Source organism: Oncorhynchus mykiss, chromosome 25 (genome assembly GCF_013265735.2).
Source record: "Oncorhynchus mykiss isolate Arlee chromosome 25, USDA_OmykA_1.1, whole genome shotgun sequence".
NCBI classification, from domain to species: domain Eukaryota; kingdom Metazoa; phylum Chordata; class Actinopteri; order Salmoniformes; family Salmonidae; genus Oncorhynchus; species Oncorhynchus mykiss.
Window position 1 is genome coordinate 39,570,808 of NC_048589.1, and position 15,165 is coordinate 39,585,972.

The following is a 15,165-nucleotide window of genomic DNA, read 5'->3' on the forward strand; positions in this document are numbered from 1 at the left end:
AGATCCCCAAGAACACTGCCTCCGTCATTCTTAAATGGGAGACGTTTGCAACCACCAAGACTCTTCCTAGACCTGGCCGCCTGCCCAAACTGAGCAATCGGGGTAGAAGGGCCTTGGTCAGGGAGGTGACCAAGAACCCGATGGTCACTTACAGAGCTTCTCTGTGGAGATGGTTGTCCTTCTGGAAGGTTCTCCCATCTCTGTAGCACTCCACTAATCAGGCAATCCTGTCTCAGAGCTCTATGGACAATTCCTTCAATCACATGTCTTAGTTTTTGCTCTGACATCTACTGTGGGACCTTGTATAGACCGGTGTGTGCCTTCCCAAATCATGTCCAATCAATTGAATTTACCACAGGTGGACTTCATCCTTGATGTTTATGGTTGAGTGGCCAGATGGAAGCCAATCCTCAGTAAAAGGCACATGACAGCCAGCTTGGAGTTTGCCAAATGGCACCTAAAGGACTCTCAGACCATGAGAAACTACATTCTCTGGTCTGATGAAACCAAGATTGAACTCTAACTTTAATGCCAAGTATCACGTCTGGAGGAAATCTGGCACCATCCCTACGGTGAAGCGCAGTGGTGGCAGCATTATGCTGTGGGGTGTTTTTCAGAGACATGGACTGGGAGTCGAGGGAAAGATGAACGGAGCAAAGTACAGGGAGATCCTTGAAAACCTGCACCAGATTGTTCAGGACCTCAGACTGCTGCGAAGGTTCACCTTCCAAGAGGACAACAACCCTAAGCACACAGCCAAGACAACGCAGGAGTGTCTTCGTGAGAGGTATCCGAATGTACTTGAGTAGTCCAGACATGAACCCGATCAAACATCTCTGGAGAGACCTGAAAATAGCTGTGCAGTGACGCCCCACACCCAACCTGACAGAGCTTGAGAGGATCTGCAGAGAAGAATGGGAGAAACTCCCCAAATACACGTATGCCAAGCTTATAGCGTCATACAGAAGAAAACCCAAGGCTGTAATTGCTGCCGAAGGTGTTTCAACAAAGTACCGAATAAAGGGCATGAATACTTATTTAAAATGTAATATTTCCGTTTTTTTATTTTCATAAATTTGCAAACATTTCTACAAATCTGTTTTTACTTTCATTAGAGGGTATTGTGTGTAGATTGATAAGGGGGAAACCATTTAATCCATTTTAGAATAAGGTTGTAACGTAACAAAATGTGGAGAAATTCGAGTCTGAATACTTTCCGAAAGCACTTTATCGGTTTGGGCTTCTTGTGGTCAATTTGCAGTCGTTCCGGCCCCCTGACCATCTGCTCAATAAATAAATTGTCCCGTGTCCGCATCTAGTTGATGATCCGTGATGTGTGCCTTTGCATCTGTAATTTAAAGAACACTCACACCGAATGTCAGCACTATTGTGTTGATTGATTGATTCCAGGGAAAATATTTTTGTTTAAAAAAGCCTAGGTTTCCTAGTCACCCGAAGTGTGACTAAAAACCAAAATGTTCGCGCATTCAGATTTTCTCAAAACATAAATAAATGGGCGTATTTTAGGCTATAAAACATGACGTTTCCCCTGGCCATGTCCAGATGGGTTCAGAGTTCAGTCTTCTCTAGACTACCTGCAGCTCTGCTTGTTATCCAGTGCTGGTCCTTGCCATTCTGAGACTCATTTTCGTTTCTGAATAAAAGTATAAAGTACGCATTTTCCGGATGTTGAAATCAGGGTCATTTTCGGTTCTGAAAAGTTGAAAAGACGTCATTTTTAGAGGTCTATGTTTGGGATAAATTAAGGCTGGTTCAGACCGAACAAAATCTGAACCAAACTTCTATGATTTGTTCAGATTTGGACTGCACAAAAAAAAAGACATCAGCTTCGGTCGGTGCGTAACAGCTACAAGAGGCCGTTCACACGGTCCCAGAAACCCCGGGACTGAGTGTCTTTAATGTATCAAGCAAGATATGGAGCCCTGCCCATGTCTCCTTGCTTAATATTAAAGGTCGTCTTTTGTGCCTACAACTCAGTGCAACGATTTCGATGTTAAGGTAGACATGTTTTATTTATTTTTTTTAGAAACTTTCGTTTAAGGGAATAGTTTAGCTCCCCTATACTTTAGCATATCTATTGAGACATATTGCAGACTTGTTGAAAATGATGTTCGTAATTAAGTACAAACATGAGTACAAATCTTTCCATAGTTTAACTCAGGATGAAAAACAAGCTTTGCTTGATTTTCCGTTACGTCAGTCCTTACCCGCCCTGCTGATAAGGGTGGGTCGGTTGTACTCATGGATAGGACAGTTTGTGTAAATAAGGGTCATAGACAACTGCTTGACAACACCTTTTACAAGAAACTCAGATCTTAGATGGGTATTTAAGTTCTGGTCAGATCACCAACAACAAAAAAACAACAACTTTTTGTCTATTCATCAACACCTTAAAATTGCCATTTTCTATACTTTGCCGAAATTACACAAGAGTGTTACTTATCCTCCAGGGCGCCCTATTGTCTTAAAGGACACCAGCAGTATGATCTCTATTATTGCACCTCTTGATCCTCTCCCTGATAATACTTTGTTAGTTACTTTTGATGTCGAGTCTTTATACACGAATATTCCACACGGGGGCGATATTGAAGCTGTGGAACTTTTTCTTCTGCAACGTGACCCTAATGAATTACCTTCCAGTGCATGCATTATAACATTGGCTGAAATAGTACTCACACACAACTACTTAATGTTTCTAAATAATTTCTTTATTCCGACGAAGGGTACTGCTATGGAATCCCCTATGGCTCCTAACTATGCTGATTTGTATGTGGTTTACATGGAGAAAGTCAATTTTCAAACCTCTCAACAACAACAAAAATATTGCCTAAAATCATTTGGAAACGGTACTTTTGATATTTCTGGTCTCTGGAAGGGTGATGCAAAACAGCTCCATGCATTTCTTAACTCTTGTTCTGATCACCGTGGCCTCCAACTGCTCTTAAATGCAAGTAAAACTAAATGCATCACTATTCTGGACGGTTCTGACTTAGAATATGTGGACAACTACAAATACCCAGGTGTCTGGTTAGACTGTAAACTCTCCTTCCAGACCCATATCAAACATCTCCAATCCAAAATTAAATCAAGAATCGGCTTCCTGTTTCGCAACAAAGCATCCTTCCCTCATGCTGCCAAACATACCCTCGTAAAACTGACTATCCTCGTCTTCGACGATGTCATTTACAAACTAGCCTCCAACACTCTACTCAGCAAATTGAATGCAGTCTGTCACAGTGCCATCCGTTTTGTTACCAAATCACCTTATACCACCCACCACTGCAACCTGTATGCTCTAGTCGGCTGGCCCTCGCTACATATTTGTCGCCATACACACTGGCTCCAGGTCATCTACAAGTCCATGCTAGGTAAAGCTCCGCCTTATCTCAGTTCACTGGTCACGATAACAACATCCATCCGTAGCACACGCTCCAGCAGGTGTATCTCACTGATCATCCCCAAAGCCAACACCTCATTTGGCCGCCTATCCTTCCAGTTCTCTGCTGCCAGTGACTGGAACGAATTGCAAAAATCGCTGAAGTTGGAGACTTTTATTTCCCTCACCAACTTTAAACACCAACTATCTGAGCAGCTAACCGATCGCTGCTGCTGAACATAGTCCATCTGTAAATAGCCCACCCAATCTCTGTTGTTGTTTGTGTCGCACTGCTTTGCTTTATCTTGGCCAGGTCGCAGTTGTAAATTAGAACTTGTTCTCAACTGGCCTTTCTGGTTAAATAAAGGTGAAATAAAAAAATAAATAGTATGACTAAATGCAGTACACAGTATTGGGAGCACAGAGAGGACGTCTGGCTGGCTGTATTCTACTGTCTGAGATGAGATTACTAAGTTTAAGGATTGAAAAATAATAAAGTCATCAAATAAATAGTAAGTAATATACCCAACTGAAATATTGTATTATTTCACAGTAATTTCCTATTGACGTCTAACCAATGTGGACCTGATTGAGCCAACGGAATATTTTCAATGTTTTGGTAATTGAATGTTCACTATTTTTGCCTTTTGGGATTTCCATTAAAAAAGCTCTAAAATAAATGTCATTATTTCATAACGCTTTTAAAAAATCTAAAATTGAAAACCCTGATACATTTTTTTATAAATCGAACCAAAACCGAACCAACCTCAAAAAACACTAACCGTTCAGCGCTACTCATTAGACAGCGGTATAATGTCAAAATATGTTCGTTACTCACCAAGAATGGAGTTTCGCTGAGCTACCATCTTCATTTGCTCAGGTTAAGCCCAGTATGTAGGTCTTTTAAATATACAAGCAACCCCCAAAAAATGCCTGTTCGGCACCTCCAATCGCTCATTACTGCCATGCACAGGTTGGAAGTGTACATCGTCTCAATATATTGAGGTCCTGAAGAGGCATTTTTTTTTGGTTTGTTTGTACATTAGACCCTTTTTGGAAGTACACTGAACAAAAATTATATATGCAACAATTTCAAATATTTTACTGAGTTAAAGTTCATATAAAAAGGAAATCTGTCAATTAAAATGCATTTATTCGGCCATAATCTATGGATTTCACATGACTGGGAATACAGATATCTGTGACCAACAGATGCCTAAAAAAAAGTAGGGGTGTGGATCAGAAAACCAGTCAGTATCTGGTGTGACCACCATTTGCCTCATGCAGCGCCGCACATCTCCTTCGCATATAGTTGAGCCGACTGTTAATTGTAGCCTGTGGAATATTGTTCCACTCCTATTTAATGGCTGTGTGAAGTTGCTGGATATTGATGGGAACTGGAACACGCTGTCGATCCAGAGCATCCAAAACATGCTCAATGGGTGACATGTCTGGGGAGTATGTAGGCCATGCATTATCATACTGAAACCGGAGGTCTGGGTGGAGGATGAATGGTACAACAATTGGCCTCAGGATCTTGTCACGGTATCTCTGTGCATTCAAACTGCTATCGATGGGGCACTCGGTTCACAACGTTGACATCAGCAAACTGCTCGCACACATGTCTGTCTGGCACAGTTGAAACCGGATTAATCTGTGAAGAGCACACTTCTCCAGCATGCCAGTGGCCATCGAAGGTGACCATTTACGACACCGAACTGAATTCAGGTCAATACCCTGGTGAAGACGACAAGCTTCCCTGAGGGGCTTTCTTACAGTTTGCAGAAATTATTCGGTTGTGCAAACCCACTGTTTCATCAGCTGTCCAGGTGGCTGGTCTCAGACGATGCCGCAGTTGAAGAAGCTGGATGTGGAGGTCCTGGGCTGGCGTTAAACAGCTCTAATAGACATTTCTTCAGTCAGCATGCCAATTACATGCTCCCTCAAAACTTGAGACATCTGTGGCATTGTGTTTTGTGACACAACTGCACATTTTAGTGGCCTTTTATTGTCCCTGGCACAAGGTGCACCTGTGTAATCTTGCTGTTTAATCAGCTTCTTGATATGCCACACCTGTCAGGTGGATGGATTATCTTGGCATGAAGGATACATGCTCAGTAACAAGGATGTAAACAAATTTGTGCACCAAATTTGAGAGAAGTAAGCATTTTGTGCGTCTGGAACAGACATCTCAACATCAACTGTTCTGAGGAGACTGAGTGAATCAGGCCTTCATGGTTGAATTGCTGCAACAACAAAAAAAAACACTACTAAAGAACACCAATAAGAAGAGTATTGCTTGGGCCAAGAAACACTAGACCAGTTGAAATCACTCCTTTGGTCTGATGAGTCCAATTTGGAGATTTTTGGTTCCAACCGCTGTGTCTTTGTGAGACAGAGTAGGTGAACAGATGATCTTCGCATGTATGGTTCCCACTGTGAAGCATGGAGGAGGTGGTGTGGGGGTGCTTTGCTGGTGACATTGTCAGTGAATTATTTAGAATTCAAAGGGACACTTAACCAGCATGGCTACCACAGTATTCTGCAGCGATACGCCATCCCATCTGGTTTGCGCTTAGTGGGACTATTATTTGTTTTTCAACAGGACAATGACCCAAAACACCTCCAGGCTGTGAAATGGCTATTTGACCAAGAAGGAGAGTGATGGAGTGCTGCATCAGATGCCCTCGTTTCCACAATCACAATCACCCTACCTCAAGCCAATTGAGATGGTTTGGAATGAGTTGGACCGCAGAGTGAAGGAAAAATCAGCCAACAAGTGCTCAGCATATGTGTGAGCTTATTCAAGACTGCTGGAAACCATTCCAGGTGACTACCTCATGAAACTGGTTGAGAGAATGCCACGAGTGTGCAAAGCTGTCGTCAAGGAAAAGTGTGGCTACTTTGAAGAATCAAAAATATTTAGATTTGTTACACACCGTTTTTGGTTACTACATGATTCCATATGTGTTATTTCATAGTTTTGATGTCTTCATTTTTTTTAACGTTTTTTTTTTTAAATAAAGAAAAACCCTGGAATGAGTAGGTGTCTAAACTTTTGACCGGTAATGTATATTAAATCACTAATCGCACAAAATAAATAATCTTCAGAAAAGATTCTCAAAGCAACAAAATAACTAGGGATTTACAATGAAAGACATTTTAGGGATAAGTGGATTAAATTCTTTGAAGTCAGAAGGTATATGTCAAAATGCTCCATTTTGGCACTTTAACAAGTCTTTATTGATTTCAATTCTCCATGTGGTCTATATTACTGGGCACTTCATTTAATATAACAGACTTTTAAAACTCAATATTGGTGCACAATTTCTACTTAAAATACCAAAAAGGCACTCTTTTTGTGGAACGACCCACCTACACGCAACAGAGTCCCTGAAACCAAAAACAATCACCACACAGATGGTAATCACACCTGACCTGGATGTATGTCTTGTTTTACAGAAGAAAAGCAAACCATTCAAGTCAATCAGACACAATTCACAGGATGCTGAGATTATATCCAAACAGGAATGAGGTCGTTAGACACTGTTCACCATACAATTGTAGATCAATCAAGGTGATGGGTTCATCTTTAAATCAACATTCATCAAGAGTGAGTCGATTTACAGAACAACGACTGCACGCTCAAACATCTATTGGCTCTTGGACAACAAGTCCCTACATGATGTCTACATTACTTCATCATTCAGAACTTGGTGGTCAGAAATGCTCTGGCGAATCTAGCTGCTGGGTCATTGTTTGTTTGTGTGTGTGTGTGCGCAAAATCTCGTTTCCAACTCATTCCATCACTTTCGCATGAGAAGAGTGCAATATCACATTTATGTTACAAATAAAAATGACTAAAATCTGAGTAATTCTTTATAGTATTCGTGTGATTCACACGCATGCTGAACTTTGACCCGTGGTAGGGGAAGAAAGGAAGAAGGAAGATGGGGCAAGAACGAGATGTTTGTTAGGAGAACTGCAATATTATCATAAGGAGACTTATACGGAGGAGGAATGGAGGGAAAAAGAGGGGCAGAGGAGGTCGAAGAGGGTGAGCTTGAAATCGGCGGGAGATGGTTTGTCGAAGAAGAATGGTGGCACGTGTAAACAGAGTGAGCCATACGCCGGATCGAGGTCTGGAGGCAAAATGGAAGTGAGTGAAGGCGAATGATCGAAGTTAGCAGGTGTGGTGATGTTCTCGGAGCCCGAGGCTTGCACAGATGGTCAGGATAAATATAAGTCTGAATATTTGTGGAGAAAATAGACCCCATCCATGCCTTTTGGCTGATCCATATGTGGTTTCAGAGTGGGTGAAAATTAAGTTTGGTGCTGTGGAATCGGTGAAGGTAACCCGAAGTGATCTTGTGATAATTGTTTGTGTTTCTGCCGGGGGAGAAGGCGCTCCATGCCAAACAAATGTGGAAAAGAGATGCCGTTGATTACTGGGGTAGCGGTAAATGTGACAGTGGACCAACTGAAGGGGAAGATTCCCGGTGTTTGTGATGCTCTTTGTTTGGTGTGATGCAGACAGGGTGGTATGAGTTGTAAAACAGAAGTAATTATTTGTTCTTTTTAGTTTTGCTGTTGAGTCTTTGCCCGACAAAGTGTACTTCGGATATTTCAGTTATCCCCTATGAGCTGTTGTGCCGAATCCATTACGTTGTTACAGGTGTCAAGCTTATGGGCACGTGGCATCGGGGTGTAGGAGGGAGATGTGAGAAGTGTGCAGAAGGACACGAGACAAAGGAATGTGTAGTATTGGAGAAAGAAGAGAAAGTGTTCATTGTAGGGGTGCCCATGGGGCTGGGGATCAGAAATGTCTGGTGCGAGAGAGGCAGGTTGAGGTTGCCAGGGTTAGAATAGTGCAGAAGGTGTTTGATGCTGAGGAAGATGGGTAAATGGGGAGGGGTCCTGAGAGGGTTCATGTGAGTAGTAGAGCTGTGCCAGTACCGAGGGATAGGCCAACGATTGATATATGCTACAGTAAGATTTACTTTTTAGCATTCATAGCAATGGTTATAAACCGTACCGCAGGTCGCAGAAAATAGAGGTTCTTGTGGCAGCTGCTGAGAAGTGTGTGGGTGTACGAGATTTGACGTCAGAAGAGTTACGGGGTGTGTTGAGTGGTGGTGTCCCCGTCCTTCCAGGCGTTGGTCCTGAGGTAGGACTAGATAGGTTTAAATAGTGGAATAGGGTGGTGGGTTTTTAATTAGTGTACGTTTAGATGGTAGGGTATTTACGTTTTCATACGGGATTTATACATAACAGCGGAAATTAGTTTGGGGTTGGATGTGTTGTGATTTTTCTTCAACATGCTGCAGGCCGCTATAAAGGGTAATCTAATACAAGACTATTAAAGGCCCAGTGTAGCACCCTAACTTCCCGCTGAAATGGATATATGGCTCAATCTAGTTGTAGGCGGTAATGCAACATTCATTGGATGCCAATCGCCATTTAACCTCATCCAAGAAGAAAAATACCCTCCCGGACAACAGGTGGCGTGTGTCTACATTAAATGAAGTTTGACAAAACGGCTAGTATGTCGAGAAAGAAAACGAGGAAGTTGCTATTGCGTTTGTTCTGGTTCTTATTTTAGAGGAGATGTTAGGTCATAAATAGAATTTAAACATTTAACAATAACTTCAACCAGTCCACAAAAAAAAAAAAATATCTGATACTTTTTTTTTGCGAAACAAGGCCTCAGGTAAGAACCCGCCGGGTTGCAGGGCAAATGGCCAGGGAAGGCCTCGCTAGCGTTTGAGACTCAACTATTAGCTAAAGCTAACAAATAATGCATTGCTAAACAATGTCGCCGCATAACGTTGTTTCCCCCCTGCAAGTAAGCAACATAAGGAAATATGTAACGTTAGCAAGCTGAAACCAAATATTATGTAGCTGCTTAGCTAGCTAGCGAAATATGTTAGCTAAAACCCTACATAGCTCACGTTAGCCAGCTACCTTGCACATGTAGACTTTATTTCGTTGCTTAGCCACCCAAGGCCCGGGACAGGGAACTAAGTTTGCGTTGCAACATTGAATAAATCAGAAAATATGGGATGTGTTTTTTTTTTTAATCAAGGGAGGTGTGTGCTATATAGCAAGCAAGCCATCAAATTACATAACTGTCGTGCATTTCATACATATTTATTTTACAGGTTAGTCTGGACTTTATTTTGGAACAGTGAGGATAACTATCTATCTTGCAGCTTTCTACCGCTTCTCCACACTGAGCCCAAGACTATACTGACAACATCACTGGGCACCGCAGGAGAAATGGCATCAGTGAAAGACAGCAGTCAAACACTCCTGTTGAATATCATCACGAAAGATGAAGAGGAGGAAGTGAAGATTTGGGAATATGATGATTACCCAGGTAAGAAGAGAGCAGGTTTTATCAACAGCGGTTAGACCTAGTGGTTAGAGCGTTGGGCCTGTAACCGGAAGGTTGCTGGATTGAATCCCCGAGCTGACAAAGTAAAAAAATCTGTCATTCCACCCCTGAGCAAAGCAGTTAACCCACTGTTCCCAGGGCGCCGAAGACGTGGATGTCGATTATGGCAGGTACCCCGCACCTCTCTGATTCAGAGGGGTTGGGTTAAATGAGGAAGACAAGTTTCAGTTCCAAACATTCAGTTAAAAACATTGTTGGACAACTGACCTGATATCCTCCTTTCCCAGTGGTGTTCTGGTCCTCAAGGCCAGCTGGTTTTCCTACTTTCCTTTTAGTCAGTCAGATTCATTAAGTTATTTTTTAGGACACCATTTTTAGGCTGTTGATCGAGCGAGGCAGGGTTAGAGCGGAAGGTTGCAAGTTCAAATCCCCGAGCTGACAAGGTACACAAATCTGTCGTTCTGCCCCTGAACAGGCAGTTAACCCACTGTTCCTAGACCAGTTAACCCACTGTTCCTAGACCAGTTAACCCACTGTTCCTAGATCAGTTAACCCACTGTTCCTAGGCCAGTTAACCCACTGTTCCTAGGCCAGTTAACCCACTGTTCCTAGGCCGTCATTGAAAATAAGAATTGCTTCTTAATTGACTTGCCTAGTTAAATAAAGGTAAAATAAAGATGGCCGCCAACCACTTTGTTACATGGTTTTAGTATTTCCTCAAGTCAATGCAAGATGCACCGTTTTTACATCATTATGTTCTCATTCACACAGGAGCGAGTCCAGAGATGACATCATCAAACAGCAGTCAAACACTGGGCCTGAAAGTCATCATAAAAGAAGAAGAGGAGGAAGACGACGACATTGGGGAATCTGATCACGGTAAGAAGTGAAAGGAAATGTAGCATTATAGTTTCAACCAGAGAAACCTACTTAGCCCCACTTCAATAGTACTCTCCATACACTAGAAGGTTAGTTCTCTATACCCCGTTTTCACTACTGCTTTATTGGACACAATGATTGTGGGTGTAGGCTCGCGAGTGGCGCAGCGGTCTAAGGTACTGTATCTTTTCTTTTTAAATTATTATTTTTGTTTTAAATGTTACCCCTTTTTTCTCCCCAATTTCGTAGTATCCAATTGTTTTTTTAGTAGTTACTATCTGGTCTCATCGCTACAACTCCCGTAGCGATGAGAGGGAGAGACACGAAAGTCAAGAGTCATGCATCCTCCGAAAAACAACCCAACTAAGTCGCACTGCTTCTTAACACAGCGCACATCCAACCCGGAAGCCAGCCGCACCCATGTGTCGGAGGAAACACCGTGCACCTAGCGACCTGGTCAGCGTGCACTGCGCCCGGCCCGCCACAGGAGTCGCTAGTGCGTGATGAGACAAGGATATCCCTATTGGCCAAACCCGGACGACGCTAGGCCAATTGTGCATCGCCCCATGGACCTCCTGGTCGCGGCTGGTTACGACCGGGAGACTCTGGGTTCGAGGCCAGGCTCTGTCGTAACCAGCTGCGACCAGGAGGTCCATGGGGCGATGCACAATTGGCCTAGCGTCGTCCGGGTTAGGGAGGGTTTGGCCAGTAGGGATATCCTTGTCTCATCGCGCACTAGCGACTCCTGTGGCGGGCCGGGCGCAGTGCACGCTGACCAGGTCGCTAGGTGCACGGTGTTTCCTCCGACACATTGGTGCGGCTGGCTTCCGGGTTGGATGTGCTCTGTGTTAAGAAGCAGTGCGGCTTAGTTGTGTTTCGAAGGATGCAGTGCCTTAGACCACTGCGCCACCCGGGAGGCCTAAGGTACTGTATCTCAGTGCTAGAGGCACTGGCCCAGCGTCGTCCGCGTTAGGCAGTCATTGTAAATAAGAATTTGTTCTTAACTGACTTGCCAGATTAAATAAAGGTTAAATAAAAATGAAATAAATTGTGTGGCACCTGTTCTAATGTTGTCATTCACCCAGGAGAGACCTCTAACAACTCTGACCAAGTTGAGACATTTCCTGTATCAGGGAAGAAACATCAGGAATGGAGCAAAGCTAAGGGGTCTCACCACTGCCCACACTGTGAGGAGAGCTTCCCATTCCCATCATATCTTGAAAGACACATTCGAAAACATTCTGGAGAGAAGCCTTATGCCTGCTCTGTCTGTGGGAAGCGCTTTCCTGCATCACATCATCTAACAGTTCATCAACGAGTGCACACAGGAGAGAAGCCTTACCACTGCTCTGACTGTGGGATGAGTTTCTCTCAACTGAGTGGCTTGAAAGGTCACCAACGAACACACACTGGAGAGAAGCCTCACCACTGCCCTACCTGCAGCAAAAGTTTCTCCTATCTGCGAGACTTGCAACGCCATCAGCTGATTCACACAGGAGAAAAGCCTTACTCCTGCTCTGACTGTGGAAAGGGTTTCACCTCACCAAGCCATCTAACAGTTCATAAGAGAGTGCACACTGGAGAAAAGCCCTATAATTGTTCTGAATGTGGGGAGAGTTTCTCTTATGTAGGTAGCTTCAAACATCACCAGAGAATACATACAGGAGAGAAGCCATACTCCTGTCCTGACTGTGAGAAGCGCTTCACCTCGTCGAATCAGCTAAAGGTTCACCAGAGGGTGCACACGGGAGAGAAACCTTTCTGCTGCTCTGAATGTGGGGACTTTTTCTCTCAACAAAGTAACTTGAAATCACACCAGCGAACACACAGGAGAGAAGCCTTACCATTGATCTCACTGTAGCAGACCCTTGTTCTTAACGTACTCACTTCAGTCAGACAATACAGTATGTATGTATCCACCAGAAGCTTTACATATGACTGATGTACATTTTTTCAACATTCAAATCATTCCTTAAGTGGATCAGTGGGCACACAGGAGAGAAGCCGTATCAGTAATGCTAGACCTGCAGGATTAGTTACCCCCATAATGGCATTCATAGAAAAAGTGGGGGACATTCTAAAATGCTTGTGGTGATCTCCAATGGCTTAACCCGACTTAAGGACATTGAATGAAAATGAAAGTAGAGAGAAAACATCTAGGGGTTTAACTGTGTAATGTTGCTAAAGGTGTGTAAAAGGGAAATGGTAAATAATGCATTAAAGGATTGATACATATTTAAATGAACGGTATTAGATGCTATATGGAACTCTTAAAGCTTGTTAAATTACATTTTTTGTTATGTAGGCCTAACTGTATTGGCTATGAGTTATACTGATAATAAAGTCTTTACTCTGAATTCAGATGTTTTTCCCTCTTTGATTTAGGATACATTTCAACAGAAACATACTCTTAAAGTTGCACTGAAGCTAGTAGGGAAATCAATGACCCGTTTGTTTATGTAAATAGATATTTCAGAGTCCGTATGAAAGAGCTGTGAACTCATCTGCGATTGCTCCCATCTAATATTTATTTTTTTCATCTAAAACCTTACCTTTTCATGTTTATAAAGCACCACAACACTTACTGCAGCCATTTGTTTGAAATCTGCTCATACATACAGCAGAAACGGGAGAGGGTGTGGCACACAAAGGAGGAACAGGAGGTTGAACTCTGACCACTGTTTAGGATGTGTTCATACCTTGTAAACTAGCTTTAGCCAGCAAATCCTCAGGTGTACAACAGGATCCAGGGATAGAAACCTCTGGCCATCAACAAGAACAAGGTCATTGATTCAGCTGTCATGCTGAGGAACATTGATGATGTATTGGACAATTACAGGAGTGCTGATCAAAATGACAGTTTTGCCCAGTCAGTAAACCTCCGACTTGAGAATGTTGAAAGAAGATGCTGTGTACCAGAGAACATTCTGGAAGTCCTATTTCGCTACCACTGGAGGTGATCCTGATGAAGGACGATGAAAGGATGATTTGATCATGGTAAGAGCAGGTTTTATCCAGAGCAGTTTGGTCTTTTCAAGTTATTACCTCTAATAAGTCTTGTGAAATTAGCATATGGTTAGTAAACAAAATATTACACTGATTTATTATTGATTCTTATGCCCTCCGCTGCACATGCCACAGCAACATTGTATGCACATTCGCTTAAAGGGACACACCCCAAACTGTGCTGATGTGTTCTGCCTTGCAAAGCATTTCATTTCATTAGGACCAGTTTTATAGCTGAAAATAACATGTACGTTTCGCAGGAGTGCAACTTAAAACCTATAATGTTGTTAGATTTTTCGGCGTAGAAATGCAAAGTATCCAGCAGGAAATGAGACGGCAGGCTGAGGAAAACCAAAAGCTAAGGACACAGATCTCGGAATGTTGTAGGACCAAATGTCCGGTGTTGCTGACATTCTAAATGTCCCGTGTTGCTGACATTCTAAATGCCCCGTGTTGCTGGTGATCTCGAGTTACTGGAGGAACAGGTGAACTAGATTGCTGACATGCTAAGGACCCAGCTTGCTAGTGGGCAAGCAGGTAAGAACATAAGTTGCACAACAATGTAAGTCATTGTTTTAGTCAACGTATTGTAATGAAACAGGCAGGGAGCAGGTCTCGAAACCTCCGGCGCGCGTATAAACCCTAGGTCGTTACAGTATGATTTATTAGGGCTTTAAGTCACAAAATCAAAATGCCTGCTTCGTGCCAATGACGTGTCTTCTTACGACATGATGTGTAAATTATTTTTACCATACGTTTTGTTTCAGGGATGGGTTTTATTTGAATGGTACCAGCCTCCAGCATGGCATTGTTTATTCATCAGAAACACCCGCAAAGTTCGCGAGTCGTGTCTGAGCTGAGCAACATAATAGATCATCTTTGACTACAGCCAAGATGGTGGATACAATAAAATAATTCACTCAGGCCATTTATCATTGAAACAAAATAGTCAGTTTCGGTCAACTTAACAGGGTGTGTCTCCCATAGACCACAATGCAGTAGTACCTGGGTCTGGTCTACTGGTTATTGACTTTAATTGAACCAGACAAAATCCGCGAGTGGAGTGTCTCGCTTTCTCTCCAGTCTCTGGCTACAGCTTTTCATTGTCGACAACACCTGGCTGTCTGAGCAATGGAGCAAATTAAAGTATGGGGCGCAATTTTTTATTTTTTACCAGCAACTGATCACAATCTATTGGATACTTTGTCAAGTTGCACTTATTTTTAGGCTAGTCTGTATACAAAAAAATACAATGTATAAATAGCAAAATTGTATATGCAGCTGCATTTTGGAACCCCGCTCCCCTGTCGCCCCAAGCTGAATGGTTTTCACCACCTTCACTGCTTTGATTGGTGCAGCTAGAAATCAGAAGAATGATTGAACCACCAACCGACTACTGCACCACAGATGGAACAATGAGACCGATATTTCACCGGATGTATAAATGTGAAGCATCCAGTTGGCTTTTCCACTCACTACTAAATAT

The 15,165-nt window shown here is 42.8% G+C and overlaps 1 protein-coding gene across 6 annotated transcripts; it reads left to right on the forward strand.

The window, feature by feature from the left end:
• Nucleotides 1–7,404: 7,404 nt before the first annotated feature.
• Nucleotides 7,405–13,030, forward strand: LOC118944330 (zinc finger protein 239-like). Of its 6 annotated transcripts, none has more exons than XM_036962909.1 (4): nucleotides 7,405–7,556; nucleotides 9,610–9,776; nucleotides 10,566–10,673; nucleotides 11,759–13,030. In XM_036962909.1, the coding sequence occupies exons 1-4, from the start codon at nucleotides 7,477–7,479 to the stop codon at nucleotides 12,532–12,534; spliced, it is 1,131 nt and encodes a 376-aa protein (XP_036818804.1). In that variant the 5' UTR covers nucleotides 7,405–7,476; the 3' UTR covers nucleotides 12,535–13,030. The 6 variants fall into 6 exon arrangements, with proteins under 6 accessions (XP_036818804.1, XP_036818806.1, XP_036818805.1 ...); XM_036962911.1 differs by lacking the exon at nucleotides 7,405–7,556 and adding an exon at nucleotides 7,847–8,386; XM_036962910.1 differs by lacking the exon at nucleotides 7,405–7,556 and adding an exon at nucleotides 8,612–8,898.
• Nucleotides 13,031–15,165: the final 2,135 nt, after the last annotated feature.